This window comes from Acomys russatus, chromosome 13 (assembly GCF_903995435.1).
Source record: "Acomys russatus chromosome 13, mAcoRus1.1, whole genome shotgun sequence".
Classification (NCBI taxonomy): Eukaryota; Metazoa; Chordata; class Mammalia; order Rodentia; family Muridae; genus Acomys; species Acomys russatus.
The window spans coordinates 12,378,212-12,395,551 of record NC_067149.1 but is presented as its reverse complement, the minus strand read 5'-3'; the positions used below and the strand labels follow the sequence as shown (position 1 = coordinate 12,395,551).

Below are 17,340 nucleotides of genomic sequence, written 5' to 3'. Positions count from 1 at the left end.
TCCTGGTTACCCATTTAATTCTGAGTTAGATAAACTAGTCGCAGCTCTTACTGGAAGCCTCTAGACCTCCGGGGGGGGGGGGGAGAATATGATTGATTGTGGGCAGGAGAGTGGCTCAACAGTTAAGAACATTTTCTGATTTTCCAGATGTCCCAGGTTTTATTCCCAGCACCTGCATAGCTGCTCATCAGTAACTCCAGTTCTAGGGAATCCAACACCGTCTTCTGGCCTCTGATTGCGTTCTACACACACTATACATATACAGATATGCGGGCAGAAAGGATAACTTATTATAAAGTCTAATCTTAGTATTTAGACTTCCATTCCTTTACAGATGTATTCCAGGGACTGGAAGTATGATGCAGTGCTCCTTCTTGTGCTCAGGGCACGAGTTGAAGCCCCAGTACCAAAGAGGGAAAATCTCCTTTCCTTCTTAGTTTGATCAGTGTAGGTTTATTGATTCTCTCCTGCACTATAGCACCAGGCTTAGTCCTAGGGCAACACCAGCAGCCTTTTTCCCTGCTCCCGTGAGAAGGCTGCTTCACCAGGAACTGCGTACACGCTCGCTCACAAGTATGATCTGTGTTCCAGAGAACAGCGATTGCAGGAAAGAAGAAAGACAGTTTCCAATTGAGTTAGCAAAAACACCACTGTGAGCGGGGCGTGGTAGCATGCACGCCTTTAATCCCAGCCCTCAGGTTTCCAAGCACGTGTTGTGTGTCTTTTTTTTTTTTTTTTTTTGGTGTGTGCATTGGTGTTTTGCCTGCATGTATGCCTGTGTGAGGATGTCAGATCTTGGAGTTACAGACAGTTGTGAGCTGCCATGTGGGTGCTGGGAATTGAAACCGGGTCCTTTGGAAGAACAGTCAGTACTCTTAACCACTGGGCCATCTCTCCAGCCCAGATGCTGTGTGTCTTGTGTTCCCTTTCTGGAGTCCCTTCCTTGTAGTGGGTTGCTCCATGTGTGAGCTGTAGCGTGGGCCTCTGTCATCTGTTATTTGTCATCACAGGGTTGAGCAGGATGGGAGCTGTAGACTGAGAGTTCAGACTTCCACGGCTGGAAGGCTGGTTCAGTTCAGAGCATTTGCTTCTGTTAGAGTGGAGCCCACTTCATTCCCAGCCCCCACATCAAATGGCTAACTGCCTGTAAGTCTAGCCCCCAAGAACCCAGTGCCCTCCTCTGGCCTCCACAATCACCCACGTGTGTGTACACTGATGCATACAGACACACACACACATGAATAATATAAATTAATGTGTTTTTTTTAAACTTTCTGTTGATTCTTTGTGAGTTTCACAGTGAGTTTCATCCCAGTCCCACTCATCTCCCCGTCAGCTTACACTCACCCTCCGCCCTTGCAACCTTCCTCCCCACCCCACCCCATAAAGAAAATAAAAAACACACAAACAAAAAAATAAAGCATAGAAACATTTCATTGTGGACATTATAGTCTGTCACAGTGTGTCCCACAGTGTACCCTTCTGTCCACACATCTTTACTTGCAAGTGTTCATTGTAATTAGTCATTGGTCTGGTTCGAGATCTCTGGCTTCTGTCATACCATCAGTATTGAATCCTCACTTGGACGCCTCCCGGTTATCCTGTTGTTGCCCTGTGTCACGGAGCTCCTGCAGCTTTAAGTCAGCAGGACCAGGTCTTTCACACGCTCCAACAGTCCATAGATGATGTAGATTTGGGGTAGGCCAACTCAGAGTCCTGGATCTAGGGCTGGGTGATAGCTGAGCTGGTCAGCCTGGTGGCTCTCCAGCCCTGCTCTGGCTAGGCCACCCAGTGGTGCCATCTGCAGAAGGCAGGGTCAGCTCCCCCACTCTCATGCCTTCACACACACACCTCTAGAGCCAGCTCCACTGTGCTGCCTAATTGAAGTGCAGGGGCCCACTCTCCCAAGTGCTGCAGCCTTGATGGGCTGGCTGGGCCAGATGTACTCTCACACCCTCAGGGCTGACTCACTCATGCCTTTGCCATCAGGGCCAGCTCAGCTCCACTGTATTGCCCAGGTGAGGTACAGCCCTCCCCACCATGTCCGAGGGGCCCAGCTCTTCCAACTACAGCAGGGGGTGACAGGGTGAAGGAATTTTTTTTTAATCAGATTATTTTTAAGGGCAGATAGGAGCTAGAATGGGTATGTGGTTTGGGTAAACATGACACAGTCTAGTTACTGATTTTTCTGTTTTTCTCCCTCTCCTGGCCTTCATCTTGTTCCCCATCCTCCCTCCACCCCAACCTCCCACCCAACACTTCCATCCAGGTATATCTTTGCAAAGAATCTTTTTGAAAATGGCTCCCTCAGTGACGTTGAGTGGCACATCTATCAGGACTGGCACTCCTTCCTCCTGCAGGAGTTTGCGAACCGGCTGTTGTTGAATGGCTTCATCTATCTCCGGGCTTCTCCCCAGGTAACTCTGAACCTAAAACCTTAGACGCTAAAACTGCGTGGGACAGTGCAAGCCAGGCGGTGGCGGCACAGGCAGACAGATCCCTGTGAGTTTAAGGCCAGCCTGGTCTACCAGTTGAGTTCCAGGTCAGCCAAAGGAACACAAAGAAACCCCAACTCGAAAATCATTTAAAAAAGAAAATCCACACTTAGTGTCTACATTGTTATTAAAAACAAACAAACAAACAAACAAAAAACCCTACATGAAACACAAGCAATGGCCTCCTGCAAGCATCTGGCTTCCAGGTTGGAGAAGTCAGTTTAAGGGCCTTACCCAGCACAGAGTGTAGGTCTACACCAATACTCCAGCACTGAGCACCATCTCCCAGGGGTCTTTGCAGCTGTAGCTGCAGCAGCATGCTCAAACAGTTGTCTGTGTGTAGAAGTAGCCCTCTTGGTGGAGGAACCAACTACAACAGACTATGCATTGTTTTTACAGCTCCAGGTCTGCAGGTTGGACACTCAGACCTGCAGCCACTCATCTTAGTGATCCCTTCCTTGTCACATCATCTGCGGCTTCAGCGATCCTGACTAGGATATGAGGAAGGAAAGAGTGTTGCCTTCCCTCATCCTAAATTATAGCCCACACTGTAGTCCTTGAGAAGGCCGTCAGGCAGGCGGAGTGCAGAACTGTGCACTCTGCTCTCGTTCTGTAACTTGAACTTTGGAGCTTGGCCCATGGGATGATGTCATGACAGGAGACCTGGAAACAGCATTGGCCCTCGGCTCCTGCTGACTGGTAGTGACCTTGGCTAGACCCTGGCAAGCTTCCACTGAAGGGGTCTTTGTAAAGTACATCTCTTGAAAGACTCATGGGACAAGATTCCAAGCCAAGGCAAAGCATTTTTTGAGAGATGTTCCACAGGTATGGTCAGATGCCAAGAATGCCCATCGTTGCAGACAGCGGCCAGCCATCTGCATGCTGAGCTGAGCTTGTGGACAGAAGGGAGCCTGGGGCACACTGAGCAGAGTCAGAGAACCAGTGGCTCCTCTCATGTCTCATGGGAGGGGCTCCTAGGAGAGGACTAGGAGGGGCAGCAGGGAGAGAGGCATCTGAGGGCAGCTGAGGCTGGGTTCCTATGCTCTTGGGTTTTGGTTTGGTTTGGTTTGGTTGGTTTGGTTTTTTGTTTTGTTTTGTTTGAGACATAGTCTCATAATGTAGGTCTGGCTGTTCTAGAACTCACTGCGTATACTAAACTGGTCTCAGACTTACAGAGATCCACCTGGCTGTGTTTCTTTTCTCTAATATAATATTTTCTCCTCCCCTTTGCCTTGTGTGTGTGTGTACATGTGTGTGCACATGTGCGTGTGCATGCATGTACAGCTGTGTGTCTGCAAGTACACACACGCCACAGTGCTTCTGTGGTAATCAGGGGACAACTTGGCTTCACTTCTCTCCTCCCACCTTTGCATGAGGGTCAGGGATGGAACTCGAGTCACTTCCAGAAGGAGTTTCAGCTTCAAATAAAATTGAGCTACATATATGAAAGGCATACCTTCTGGGAAGTGAAGGATTCGGCCAGCTGAGGACGTTGCCTGGCTGCTTTTAGTGATCTCTGTTGCTAAGGACGAATGGAAGAGGCCCATTGTGATGGTGGAGGGCTCTCCAGGTGGAAAGTAGTTTCTGAGTGGAAAAGAGGAGCCTGCTCTCACAGAGGATGGCAGGATGTGGTTGAATCAGGGTTCTGGGGGAGAGGAGGTCTCTCCAGCTCTGAGGTGCTGTGGGGTAGGACAGAGTGGAGATGTAGATGGCATTAGAGGAGGCCTTAGATTTCCCGTGGGAGTCATAAGGTGGCTGGCCTGAGAGAAGCAGGGGGCTGAAGGCTGAGACTAAAGAGAAGGAAAAGTGTTGACCTAACCCTATTCTTAGAGACAGAGCGACAACACGGTCATCTCAGGGCCAGGACAATGTTGCTGGAGGGAGCAGAGGGCCCTGGGAGCTGATTCTGCCCTGGGAGTAAAGCAGGGCTGCCTAGCCTCTTGGTGCTGTGGAGTGGAGGTTGGGCCCAGACGCTGGGACTTACAAAGCAAGCAAATCTCCCTTTACCTTCCTTCTTCTCAGGGCCTGTTGAGGGGCCTCTATGGAGTGGCAGGGTGGTGGTAGCAATAGCAACTGTCACCAGGGGCTGATTTGTCCCTTTGGAGAGACTAGTTGACTGGCATTTCTTCTCATATAATGAGACTTAAAGAATTGCTGCAATTTAACATCAGAATAAAGAAGTATAATTTATTTGGAATTAGTTTGAGATTTTAGTGCTGTTTGGATGGTGTTAGATACAGGAACCCAGGAATGCCAGAGGATAAGCAGGATTCAAGCCAGTGGCCAGCAAAACACCAACTCCTGCAAACACTGGCTTTACAGCCTGTGAGGCTGGCTCCAGACCCCCATCCACCTGTCCTTCCCCAAATTCAAGGAATCTGGCAATCACAATAATAATAATTGGAAGAGAAACCTTTGTTCTGTGTTCCCCTACTCCTTGGACTCAAGAAGAAAGAGTGTGGCTGGCTGTGTGCCTCTGGGTGCCCATCCCTGTATGGGGCAGTGAAGCGTGGACACGGTGCTCTTGGGGTGCGCGAGAACAAGTGCCACCTGAGCTTGAGGCTAGAGGGGCATAGTGAGCAGAGCCTTTGCCAGTCGCAGCCTGGCAGGTCGGGGAAGCTAGGGCGCAGGGTCCCGTCCCTGCCACTTCCACCTATACAGACTGCACCCTTCACATTCTGCTGTGTGTTCCCGTGGAGACTGAAGTGAAGTGCGGCCAGGATAAAACTGTTCCATGGGATCTTTTAAAAATAATTCATAAAAAAATAATAATTCATTATAGCCATGTCACTAAGGTAAGAATTATGCCAAATATTCAGAACAAGACTTCGCCTAGACTTTAGAGGGAGAAAAGTTTGCTCAGTATTACAAATTAATAATAAAAGGGGAAATGCTACCTGATTTTAATAGATCCAGGCTGGTGTCAATTGTTGTCTCTAATCAATGTGTGAATAATTATAAATAGCTTTTGCAAGAATTGTTCTGTCCTTGTGTGTATTTGAAAACATGGTTATATTGTGTTTTTTCAAATATTCATTTATTCCAATTCAGAAAAGATTTTTCTCTTATAGGAAAAATTAAGTAACTTAGCTGAAGCTGCTTCCTGTGGGAGTGTAGCAGAGTTAACCTCTGAGGAGGCAGTTGGGCAGTGTGCTGGAGGAAGAGCCCATGTCTTCTGCCCTGTTAATCCTGGTGCTTAGAGTTGAGTGCATAGATAACACACAGAGAGATTGCTCTGTTGCATGCCCTGTTTGTAGTAGCCAGTAGAGGAAACGAGTTGAGGAAGCCCTATTCCCATTTTTCTGAGAAAGCGCCAGATAGCTTTCCAAAGTGGCTGTACTAGTTTGCATTCCCACCAGCACTGAAGGAGTGTTCCTCTCTCTCCACATCCTCGCCAACACGTGGTGTCATTTGAGTTCTTGATCTTAGCCATTCTGATGGGTGTAAGATGGAATCTCAGTGTCGTTTTGATTTGCATTTCTCTGATGACTAACGAGGACGAGCATTTCTTTAAGTGTTTCTCAGCCATTTGATATTCCTCTGCTGAGAATTCTCTGTTAAGTTCCAAGCCCCATTTCACAATTGGGTTGTTTGGTTTTGTGGTGTTTAATTTCTTGAGTTCTTTATATATTTTGGATATTAAACCTTTGTCAGATGAAGGGTTGGTGAAATCTTTTCCCAGTCTGTAGGCTGTCGCTTAGTTCTACTGACGGTGTTTCCTGCCTTACAGAAGCTTCTCAGCCTCATGAGGTCCCATTTATTAATTGTTGACATTAAGGCCTGGGCTGTGGGTGTACTGTTTGGGAAGTTGTTTCCTGTGCCTATGTGTCCCAGGCTCTTCCCCACTTTTTCCTCTAACTGAATTAATGCCTCTGGTTTTAAGTTGAGGTCTTTAATCCACTTGGACTTGAGTTTTGTGCATGGTGACAAATAAGGGTCTAATTGCATTTTTCTACATGTAGACATCCAGTTAGACCAGCACCATTTGTTGAAGATGCTATCATTTTTCCATTGAATAGATTTGGCTTCTTTGTCAAAAATCAAGTGAGCAAATGTGTGTGGATTCATCTCTGGGTCTTCAATTCGATTCCATTGATGCACCGGCCTATTGCTTTGCCAGCTATCCCACTCCTTGGAATATACCCAGAAAATGCCCTATCACACAACAGGGACATATGCTCAACCATGTTCATAGCTGCTTTATATATAATAGTCAGAACATGGAAACAGCCTAAGTGTCCCTCAGTAGAAGAATGAGACTAAGAAACTGTGGTACATTTACACGATGGAATACTACTCAGCTATTAAAAACAAGGAATTCCTGAAATTTGTGGACAAATGGATTGATCTAGAAATTATTATAATGAGTGAGTTCACCCAGAAGCAAAAAGAGACAAATGGTATATACTCATTTATATCAAAACACTAGTCCAAGGGATACGTACCATGAAAAACTTTACTTACCAAGAAAGTGGGTCGGAGGAGAGGACATCCTATTGAGACTTTAGGCGAGAGTAACATGGAAGAATAAGGAAATAGTAGGACCCACAGGGTCCTGGAAACCTACAAGAAGAACTTTATGACAGGCAGATCTGGGTCCTGGGGTCCTCCTCAAACTAAGGCACCAGCCAAGGAGAATATAGGCATTAAACTTCGAACCCCTACCAAGACCTAGCCGACAATCATGATATTCTCTACCATTGAGTGGAGAGTGAGATCTGACTCTCACACGAACTCTGGTGCCCCTTTTCTGACCACGTCCCCTGGATGGGGAGGCCTGGCGGCACTCAGAGGAAGGATAGCTAGTTACCAAGAAGAGACTCAATATTCTAAGAGCATATATAGGGGGAGGAGGTCTGCCTCAATCACAGACATAGGGGAGGGGAGAAGGGGGGAAGTGGGAGGGAGGGAAGAATGGGAGGAAACAGGGGAAGGGCTAACAATCGAGATGTAATATGAATAAAATAATAAAATGAAAAAAAAAAGAAAACAAAAAAACAAAAAAAAAAAAGGAAACAAGTTGAGTATACTATGATATGAAACATCTTTCTCTTTCCTTTTTTTTTTTTTTTTTTTTTTTGACACTGGGTTTCTCTGTGTAGCCTTGGCTGTCCTGGACTCACTTTGTAAACCAGGCTGGCCTCGAACTCACAGTGATCCACCGTTACTGCCTTTTTGTGACAAGGTCTCACTCTATTGCCCAGCTGGCCTGGGACTCACCAGCAGTATTCATGTGTCAGCCCCCCAGGGCTAGATTTATAGATGTGAGCCATACTAAGACACACTGTTAAGTGAAAAAACACAATCAAAGTACAGAGTGTGCCGTGGAGCATCTTCTCTATACATTTTCAGAAGCTGCAGTAAAGAATGAATGTGTGGGGCTGGAGGGATGCTCAGAGGTTGAAAACACTTCCCGCTTTTCCAAAGGTCCTGAGTTCAATTACCAGCAACCCCATGGTGGCTCACAACCACCTACAGTGAGATCTGGTGCCCTCTTCTGGGGTGCAGTTGTATGTGCGGGCAAAACATGTATACATAATAAATAAGTTAACTTTTTTTTTTTTTCTAAAGAATGTTTGTGGGCATGAACTGCTGCTGAAAGCATAATCACAGTGGTTGAAAGTGAGGAGATTGAGTAGCTGCACTTAGAAGTATATTGAAAAAGATGGGCTACAGAGTTCCAGGCCAGCCTGCACTAGACCTAGAACTACATTAAAAAATAAAATAAAATAAAACCAGGGCCAGGGAAGGTGCGAAAGAAAATTTGTTTGCATAGTTTCATTTCCTTAAGGGAAAAGTCAGTGTGTTAATCTACCCATACTTGAGGACAGCTGATGCTGGATAATGAAATGTTTGGCCAGGCAGAAAGAGGAACAAGGGCAAACAAACATTTGGAACAAAGGGTTTTGAGATGTGAAGGAGTTTGGCCCATCACAGGGTGGAAGCCGAATGGGGCTGAAGCAGTGAGCAAGGGAGGGGCTAAGGCAGCTGAGGACAAGTACCACCCTCGTGGTGGCCTTATGTGCTGGGTGAAGAAGGAGACACCTGGGTGAAGGCAGAGAACCTCGGACCTGCAGGGAGGGAGAGCAGAGCTGTGCAAAGGGGAGGGGAGGACGGTGTTAGTGTCCGGACTCAGGTTTCACTTCAGTTGTGCTGCCTTGGACCTCCAGAGTGGGTGCTGGTCTAGTATGAACTATGTCAGATCGCTGACCACTTTTTAAGTAGAATGGCCTTCACAGGCCAGGCACGGTGGTCAGGGTTATGATCCCCGCACCTGGAAAGCTGAGGCAGGAGGATGGGAAGTTCACAACTTTTTGAAGTCTGTGGTTATGCTTGTAGCCAGTAAAGAGCCTGTGGAGCTCTTAAAATCAGGGGCACCAGTGCCATAGAAGGCTGAAGTGAGAGGCAAGCTGGAAGGAGAGGATAGCTTTTTCCAGAATCTTCCAGAATCTTAATTAGCATGCCTTCCCTCAGAGTAGCCTCCCAGCTGTCTGGGTGGGTGGAGGACAGAGGAGGGGCAGCCCACCGGGGCTGCTTGAGCTGCGCATGACGGACTGCCTCTAAGGCCCGTGCTCTCTTCATGCACTTCTTCACCTCCAGGGGACAAAGAGGCAGAAGGCTCTGGAGTGTCCAGATGAGAGGCTTGAGCACCAAGGCAGAGGTGAGAGGACAGAGCCAGCTAGAGAGTAGGCTCTCCTGGCTTCTTACTGTGCTTGGGAGAAGGAGAAAGAAGGGTAGTTTCAGCTTCCCGGTGTGGCTGGCTGGGTGGATGGTATTTGCCGTTAACCAACTGAGGCTACTCCAAGGAAGAGCAGTTTGAGCAAGAGAGGAAGGCAGCAGATGCCAGTTCATGCGTGTGGTACTCAAAGAGGACATACAGGCATTTTGTGGGTCTCTGGGTCCTGTAAGTCTGCAGTGTAACAGCACTGGTATTGTCTTTTAGGTTTGTCTGGAAAGGCTGTGCCAGAGGGCCAGGGAAGAAGAGAAGGGCATTGAGCTGGCCTATCTCACACAGCTGCATGCTCAGCACGAAGACTGGTTCATTAACAAGACCACCAAGTAAGTGTGTGACAGACAGGCCTCCACCGCCATGCTGAACACGGCCTTAGTGCGCAGCATCTGTCAGCTAGGAGATGGCACGTGGAATAGGATCCACGTGTCCCAAGGGGTGTCTGTTAGATTCTCTCCTCCCTCCCTCCTTTCCTTCCTCCTTCTCTCCCTCCCTCCCTCCCTCCCTCCCTCTATCCCTCATTCCTTCCTTCCCTCCTTCCCTCCCTTCCTTTTCCCTAGATTATACCTGTGATGAATGTTTGTCATAATTGGCTCAGGATGGAGGGCTGAAATTTTTTTTTTTAGAAAAATGTCCATTTTAATTGACATTTTTAGTTTCTGCCTGTCCTCTATCAGGCTTGTGTGCTCACCTTAAAAGTTCTGGATGCTGACTTGAGTAGCAGTTTTGAGACTAGAGAGAAGTCTTAGCTGTCTGCGTTGCAGGTGTTTGTTTGTTTGTTTGTTTTTCAAGACAGGGCCTCTCTGTGTATTTTTGGCTGTCCTAGACTTAGTTTTTTAGACCAGACTGGCCTGGAACTCACAGAGATCCACCTGCCTCTGCCTCCCGGGTGCTGGGATTAAAGGTGTGCGCCATCATGCCTGACTGTTGCAGACACTTTTTAAAATACTAGCTACAGGCAGAGTCATCAGACTGAATGGTCAGTGAGGTGGGTATGCGACATTACCGTAGCATCTCTCTCTTGCTGCTCCAGGCTCCACTTCGAAGCTCTGCAGCACGTGCCGGTGCTGGTGCTGGACGTCAGTGAAGATTTCTCTGAAAATGCCACCAAACAAGAAGAGCTTATGGGACAGGTGGGCAGACCCTTGGCTTTTCCAAGTAGTTTCCGGGGCGAGGCTTTCATCTTCCTGGTCCCTGTATCAGGTCTTTTGCTTTGTACTTCAGATTGCATTTCACACTCCAACACCCTGGGATCTTAGGCAGGTTACAAATAAAAGTCCCTGCTCTAAAGTGCGCTGCAGTAGGAAGTCTCAGTCAGTTGACGTTCAGCGTGTGGTGGCCAGCTGAGCTCCCCCACATTAAGGTGTTCTCAAGGGAGGGACAGGGGACATGTGGGTTTGTTCCCAGCTGCCACTCGCTGCTGTCTGACCCCGGCAGCACAGATGCTCGTGGGACTGGAGACACATCCACTGAGGGGAGTATTGAAACTGCACTGTAACATCAGCTCTTCTTTTCCTGCAGGTAAACACCTTTATGAGCAACCTATAAGCAGTAATTAGACATCTTGCCTGTGGTCTGGCTCCTGACTTTCTCAAGACAGCAAATGTCGACCTTGCATCCGTCTTGCTGTGCACGTCCCCTTGGCCACTCATGCATTCCCCACACGTGGGTGTGTGCTGTCTTTGTGCTTCCATTGTCTTGGGGTTGTTTGTTTGTTTGTTTGTTTGTTTTAATCTCAAGCACTTTAAAAATAAAGCTGACTTAAGTTTGCTATTTTTCTAACCCAGTTGTTGATTTATTTCAGGATATTTCTATTCATGCCTGTTCTCATATCCATAATAGATGACAGTTTTCACCTAAGAAAAGTCATAGCCTTTCTTCACCTGCTGTTCCTATGTGACCACATGTCCTTCTGATAATTCAGAGTAGGAACTTTCCTACAGCATCAGACAATCAAGCCATGCCTTGCCTGAAGTTGTTGCCCACTGTACGTCTCAGAATGGAGAAACGGAGTGCATACTCCAAGCTGCTGCTTCTTTTTTTGTTTGTTTGCTTGGGGTTTTTTTTGTTTGTTTGTTTGTTTGTTTGTTTGTTTTCCAAGACAGGGTTTCTCTGTGTAGCCCTGGCTGTCCTGTACTCACTTTTGTAGACCAGGCTGGCCTCAAACTCAAGGGATCCACCTGCCTCTGCCTCCCAGAGGGTTGGGCTTGCAGGCATGCGCCACCACACCCAGCTCCAAGCTCCTGTCTACTGTTTCTGGACTGAGGAGGAGGAATGAGGCCACTAATCCTGGTCCTGGAGCTGAAGAGCTTGCCCAGAAGACAGGGAGAGAAGAGCCTCTGATGTTTAGGTTCGGCTGTCCTGGTCTTCAGCTTACCCTAAGTACCTTAGCAGTCAGGAGGGAAGCTCACAGCAGGAAAGACAGTGTCACTTGGTGCTGCTGCTCCAAGTTTCCAGCATAATCTGTCAAGGGAAGGAAAACCCGCAGATGTGTAGAGGCACATAGTGCTCCACAGCAAGAAGCCAGGTCGGGAGTTAGCAAGAGTACCTCAGCCCTCTGCAGCTCTGCCGGCGGCACACAGGACACCAGATGCCCAGGCTTTAGAGTGCCTGAAGCTTTGTTACCATCCTTCATGCTTTGAGAAAGTGTTAGATTCATTACTAACAAATATATGAGGTTTTCAGCAACACATTTAACATTTCTTTATCCCACCTTAAGAAAACATTTCTTTTTGTTGCTGCAATAAACACCAGGACCAAAAACAACTTGAGATGGAGGAAGGGGGGCTCCTTTTAGCTTCCTGGTTACACTCCATCATGGAAAAGTGCTGTTTACTGGCTTGCTTGGGGACCCATGCTTAGTCAGCCTTCTTAGCCAGCCCAGCCCTGCAGTGGGCTGAGCCCTCCCACATCAGTCAGGAATCAAGAAAATGCTTCACCAACATGCCCACGGGTCAGTCTGATGAAGGCATTGCTCAGTTGAGGCTCCTCTTCAAGGTTTCTCTAGAGTAATGTCAAGTTGATGGGTAAGCTACCTATGACACACCACACACTAATTCATCCATTTAAATTGCACAAGGTTGTGTATCCAACACAAACCCTAAAACATTATCACCCTCCCAGAAGAAAGCCTGTACCCTGGTTTCCCTGAATTGTCCCCTGCCTCCATCCCTGGGCAACCACAATCTACTTTGTCTATAGATTGATGATGAATCTTTGTGACTAGAACCTCCTCGTGTAGTCATCTGTGACTCACTTCTGTTGCTCAGCATCGTGTTCAAAGGTCCACTCAGATCACGGCATGCATCCACACTTCCTTTCTGTGACTAAGCAACATTTTGTTTTATGGCTGTGCCACGCTTTGTTTATCTGTTCGTGGGAATCTGCCATTTTCCTCGTTGCCAGCCCCATGCCCAGAGAGTGCTGCCTCATGTTGCTTGTGGCAGCATGCTTTAGTGGGCTGATGAGGCTAAGTATCTTTTGTGGTTCATAACCATCTGAATTTCTTATATCCCTATATGAGTGTCTATTCACATGTTTTGCCCTCTTTTCAACTGAATTATTTAGCTTCTTAATGACTTTTAGTATTTAGCCTATATGTTTCTTATCAGAGAAATATATGTCTTAGAATTACTTCTCAATATATTGCCTTCCCCTCCTCTTTTTAAGACTTCTTGTGTGTGTGTGTGTGTGTGTGTGTGTGTGTGTGTGTGTGTGTGTGTGTGTGGCCTTGGCTGTCCTTTGTAGACCAGGCTGGCCTCGAACTTACAGCGATCCGCCTGCCTCTGCCTCCCGAGTGCTGGGATTAAAGGCGTGCGCCACCACGGCCCGGCTAGATTTCTTATTCTTAATGATGTATGTGTATTGCTTTGTATCTGGGCTGGGGTGTGTGTACAGGTCCCTACGGAGGCCAACGGAGGGCATCAGATCCTCTGGAGCTGGAGTTAGAGGTGGTTGTGAGCCACCTGACATGGTGCTGCAACCCAGACTCCAGTCTTCTGTAAGAGCAAGAAGGGCTCTTAACTGCTGAGCCATCTTTCCATCTTCCCTACCCACCCCAGGCTGAACTCTGGGTAGCAGAGTGTAGCCGCGACCTTTCGATCTCTTTGCCTTAGCCGCCTGAGTACTAGCATTACCTTTCTGGTAGTGTCCATTGAAGCAAGCCAGCCTTGTGTCTTGATGACTTGTTTACTTTTGTCACTTACGGGTCTGTGGTTAAATGGAAACAGGCGAATATCCCGGGTTCACAAACGTTGACTCCTGTGTCTTTCCATCTTCCTGCATTAGCTCTTCTCTCCAGACAGGTGATTCATGCTGAGGGAGTTTTTACATCTAAGGATAGGGCCTGTCCTCATGTTTTTGTACATGAGCCTACAGTTGTCCCAGCAGCATCTGGCGCAGTCACCTCCCTGCTCTGTTGCATTGTCTTAGCACCTTGTTGAAAAACTGCCCCTTGTTCTTGGCTTGGGTTGCTGCTTCAAAAGACATAGGTGAAAGATGTTTGTTAGGTCAGAAACTCAGCATTTTCATTCATTCAACTTTGAAGGGTCCAACTACTGAATCCCTACTTCTGGTTGCAGGAGCCACTGCAGTAGAAATGAGCAGTGGGGACTGTGGGAAGGAGTGTAAGCTTTGTCACAGGTGAAAGCAGTCTTGGTGGGCTTTGACCTTGGACACACCACGGATACTCCCTGAGATTAACCTTGAGATAGACTGGGTGGAGCCATCCTGGGCCTGGAATTCAGGAAGCAGACCGGGGGACTCAACCTGGATTATTGTGTTTTTAATCGACCCTCCATGGGAGGAGACTGGTCCTTGTCCGTGAGAGACAGACAGAAAGAACGAGAAGGGCAGCAGGTTCAGACCAAGTCTGAGCACACATGGATCGGGAAAAGGATCAGCGAACAGGCCGGACCAGCGCGCAGGCCAGCGACACCTAGGGACTGGTCCTGTGGAACAGATACTGGAAGGTTCACTCTTGTTTCCCTTTAACCTTTTTTCCCTCTTGTGTAAGATAGTTGGGTTGTATAATAAAGTTGAATTGTTAAGAAACAGAGGCAACAGAGGACACTGGCTCCTCACCCATCATCAGAGATCCTTAAGTGTCGGCCATATGTTAAGTACACAGGAGAGAACAGTGAGGGGACAAATCGGAAGGTGCCATGTGATGGATGGAAAACACAAGAGTGCCCATGTGCTCAGCACTTCAGAGGGTTACAGGAGTGCTGTGAGGGCCTGTGAAGGACGCAAAGAGCCAGAATGACCCAGAAAACATCACTGACAGTCAGAGGACTATTCTGAAAAATGAATAGGGTAGATGTTCAGGCGCCATGCCCCTCACGTAAAAAGGAAGCTTAAAGCCAGAGGCAGAGCATAAGTTTATCATTTTAAGAATGCATTCCTGACCTCTACACAGATCTAGCCAATGGACAGGACATTCTCCACAATTGAGTGGAGAGTAGGGTCTGACTTTCACACGAACTCTGGTGCCCCATATTTGACCACGTACCCTGGATGGGGAGGCCTGGTGGCACTCAGAGGAAGGATAGCAGGCTACCGAGAAGAGACTTGATACCCTATGGGCATATACAGGGGGAGGAGGTCCCCTTCAGTCACAGTCATAAGGGAGGTGAGGAAGGGTAAAATGGGAGGGAGGGAGGAATGGGAGGATACAAGGGATGGGATAACAATTTAGATGTAATGTGAATAAATTAATAAAATATATATTTTTAAAAAAGAATGCATTCCTGGGGCTGGAAGATGGCTCAGAGGTTAAAAGCATTGGCTACTCTTCCAAAGGTCCTGAGTTCAATTCCCAGCAACCACATGGTGGCTCACAACCATCTATAATGTGATCTGGTGCCCTCTTCTGGTCTGTAGGTGTACATGCAGGCAGAGCACTGTATACATAATAATAAATAAATACTTTTTTTTTTTTTAAGAATGCATTCCTTTTAATCCCAGTACCGAGGAGACAAAGGTAGGTGAATTTCTGTGAATTCAAGACCACCCTGGTCTACAGAGTGAGTTCTGGGACAGCTGGACTGGGCATGCTTGAATACCCCTTTAGTCCCAATACTTAGGAGGCAGAAGCAGGTAGATCTCTGAGTTCAAGGCCAGCCTGGGCTACATAGTGAGACCCTGTCTCAGGAAGAACGAAAACAACACTCCAGTGGTGGAGGGTGGCAGTGCTAGAGAGCTAGCTCAGCACTAAAGCACTTCCTGCTCTTTAGTTCAATTCCTAGCACTGCATCAGGCAGCTCACACCTGCCTTTAACTTAGCTCCAGGGGCTCTGACAACCTCTCCTGGCCTCTGGTTACCAGGTATGCATTTGGTACATAGATAAACACAGAAGCAAAACACCACACCCTGGCCTTGGGAGACATCGGTAGATTCGGCTGGGTTGGCTTAATGCTTCTAGATACCGATTATGCCTGTGTGATTCGCTAGGGCTGAAGTGAGTTGGGCCCATGTGCACTCTTTCTGGGAGCAGCTGTGAGGAAGGACAGGGGATATGGGTATGCCCTGCTCCCAAGCTGGGGTTTGCCTTCAAGGCAAGAGAGAGCAGAGCCTGTACACTGGTACCCGTGGTCAGTCATCCTTCCGGCCATTCTAGCTGGAAAACGTGTAGCCTCCGACCCTCCTCTCGCCCATCCCCACCATCCAGGCAGTCATCTGCTGCCTCTCATTTTCCTCTTTCTCATCCTGGTCTGCTGTCCTCAACCACATTCCCACAAGGACCATTCTGCTCCTGCGACTTTCAAGTCCCAACTTCATAGGGCAAAAACCACACAGATCTCAAAAACATCTGACCCTGCCGGGACCTCCAGGACACTCCTCCGAGCCCAGGGTGTCTGAGCAGGTTCGCGTTCACCGAAGCCCTCTTGTCCTCCTGTGTGCCTGATGCCTGGGCTGCCGTTGCTGACGTCACTCACTCCTCTGGGATGCCATTCCACCTCCAAGCCCACCCTCACAGCAGGAGCATCTTCAGGGCCTTGGCCTCTCTCCTCGCACAGGTGTCTCTGGAGCTCTGCTTTGTGTTCCTGTCAGATACATTGCATTAAAATCTCCTTCGCACCTTTATTAGCATACAAAATATAGCCCAAACATTTGTGTTTTCTTTTATTCTATGTGTACGGTGTTTTGTTTGCATGCATGTCTGTGTATCAAGTACATGCAGGTACCCTCGGAGGCCCAAAGGGGATCAACTCCCCCCCCCCCTTAGGACTAGGACCATACACAGTTGTGAGTTGCCATGTACAGTGCCAGGAATGGAACCTCCATCCTCTTAAAGATCAGCTTGTGCTCTTAACCACTGAGCAGTCTCTCCAGCCTCTGGAATCTTCCTTTGGTTGTTTTTGTTTGTTTGTTTGTTTGTTTTTCTTTTGAAGACCTGGTTGGCCTTGAACTCAAAAACATCTGCCTTCTGTGAGGATTGAGCCTCTGTGGGCAGCGCCATCCCTCAGCACACAGGTGTAACTAACCCAGGAAGCACTGGGCCAAGGGAAAGAGGGAAGGAGAGGGGAAAAGAAGTAGGGAGGGCTCGAGACAGGCCTCCTGTAGTCGACAATGAGACGTCCTGTAGCCATCCTCTCTTTATGCTGCCAGCAACATGCTATGGGTCTGCTGCCCCCAAGGCCAGGAGCAGACTCTAGGTTAGACTGGAACTGTGATCCTTGGAGCATGTGACAGGAATAGAAGATGAGCAGAAGTGAGCACTCTGGGAACCGAGGATGGAGCACCACTGAGAGGGTGCTGGCAGAGCATGCCCAGGGTCCAGGCCCTGCATGGAATACTGCCAGCTATGGCAGAGCATGCCTGGAGTCCCGGCATTCAGGAGGCAGAGGACGGAGGAGCAGTTCAACGCCATCACTAGCCGCGTAGCGAGTTGGTGGCCAGCCTGAGCTACTTACTTGATCCTGCCTCGAATTTTAAAAAGAAGGTAAAGAGAAGAAAATAATGAAAAAAGGGTTGAACCTTTGGATTCTACTCCTAGACACCCCCATCCCCAACTGACCCTAAGGGTTAGCTTTAGAGCATGAAGTACCTCATAAGGAGGGGACTGCAGAAAACAGGAGCAGCCTGGGCCCTGAGGCCTGAGAAATGGAGCACCA

General features: G+C 48.0%; 1 protein-coding gene across 4 annotated transcripts in view; it reads left to right on the top strand.

The window, feature by feature from the left end:
- The window catches only part of Dguok (deoxyguanosine kinase), a 30,170-nt gene extending 19,342 nt beyond the window's left edge, over nt 1-10,828 (top strand). For all 4 annotated transcript variants that reach the window (XM_051154804.1, XM_051154806.1, XM_051154805.1 and 1 more), the window contains 4 exons: nt 2,270-2,417; nt 9,439-9,554; nt 10,259-10,358; nt 10,747-10,828. In XM_051154804.1, coding sequence (XP_051010761.1) covers nt 2,270-2,417; nt 9,439-9,554; nt 10,259-10,358; nt 10,747-10,773 — 391 coding nt within the window. In that variant the 3' untranslated portion in view covers nt 10,774-10,828. The remainder of the gene's footprint in view (nt 1-2,269; nt 2,418-9,438; nt 9,555-10,258; nt 10,359-10,746) is intronic.
- The last annotated feature ends 6,512 nt before the right edge of the window (nt 10,829-17,340 follow it).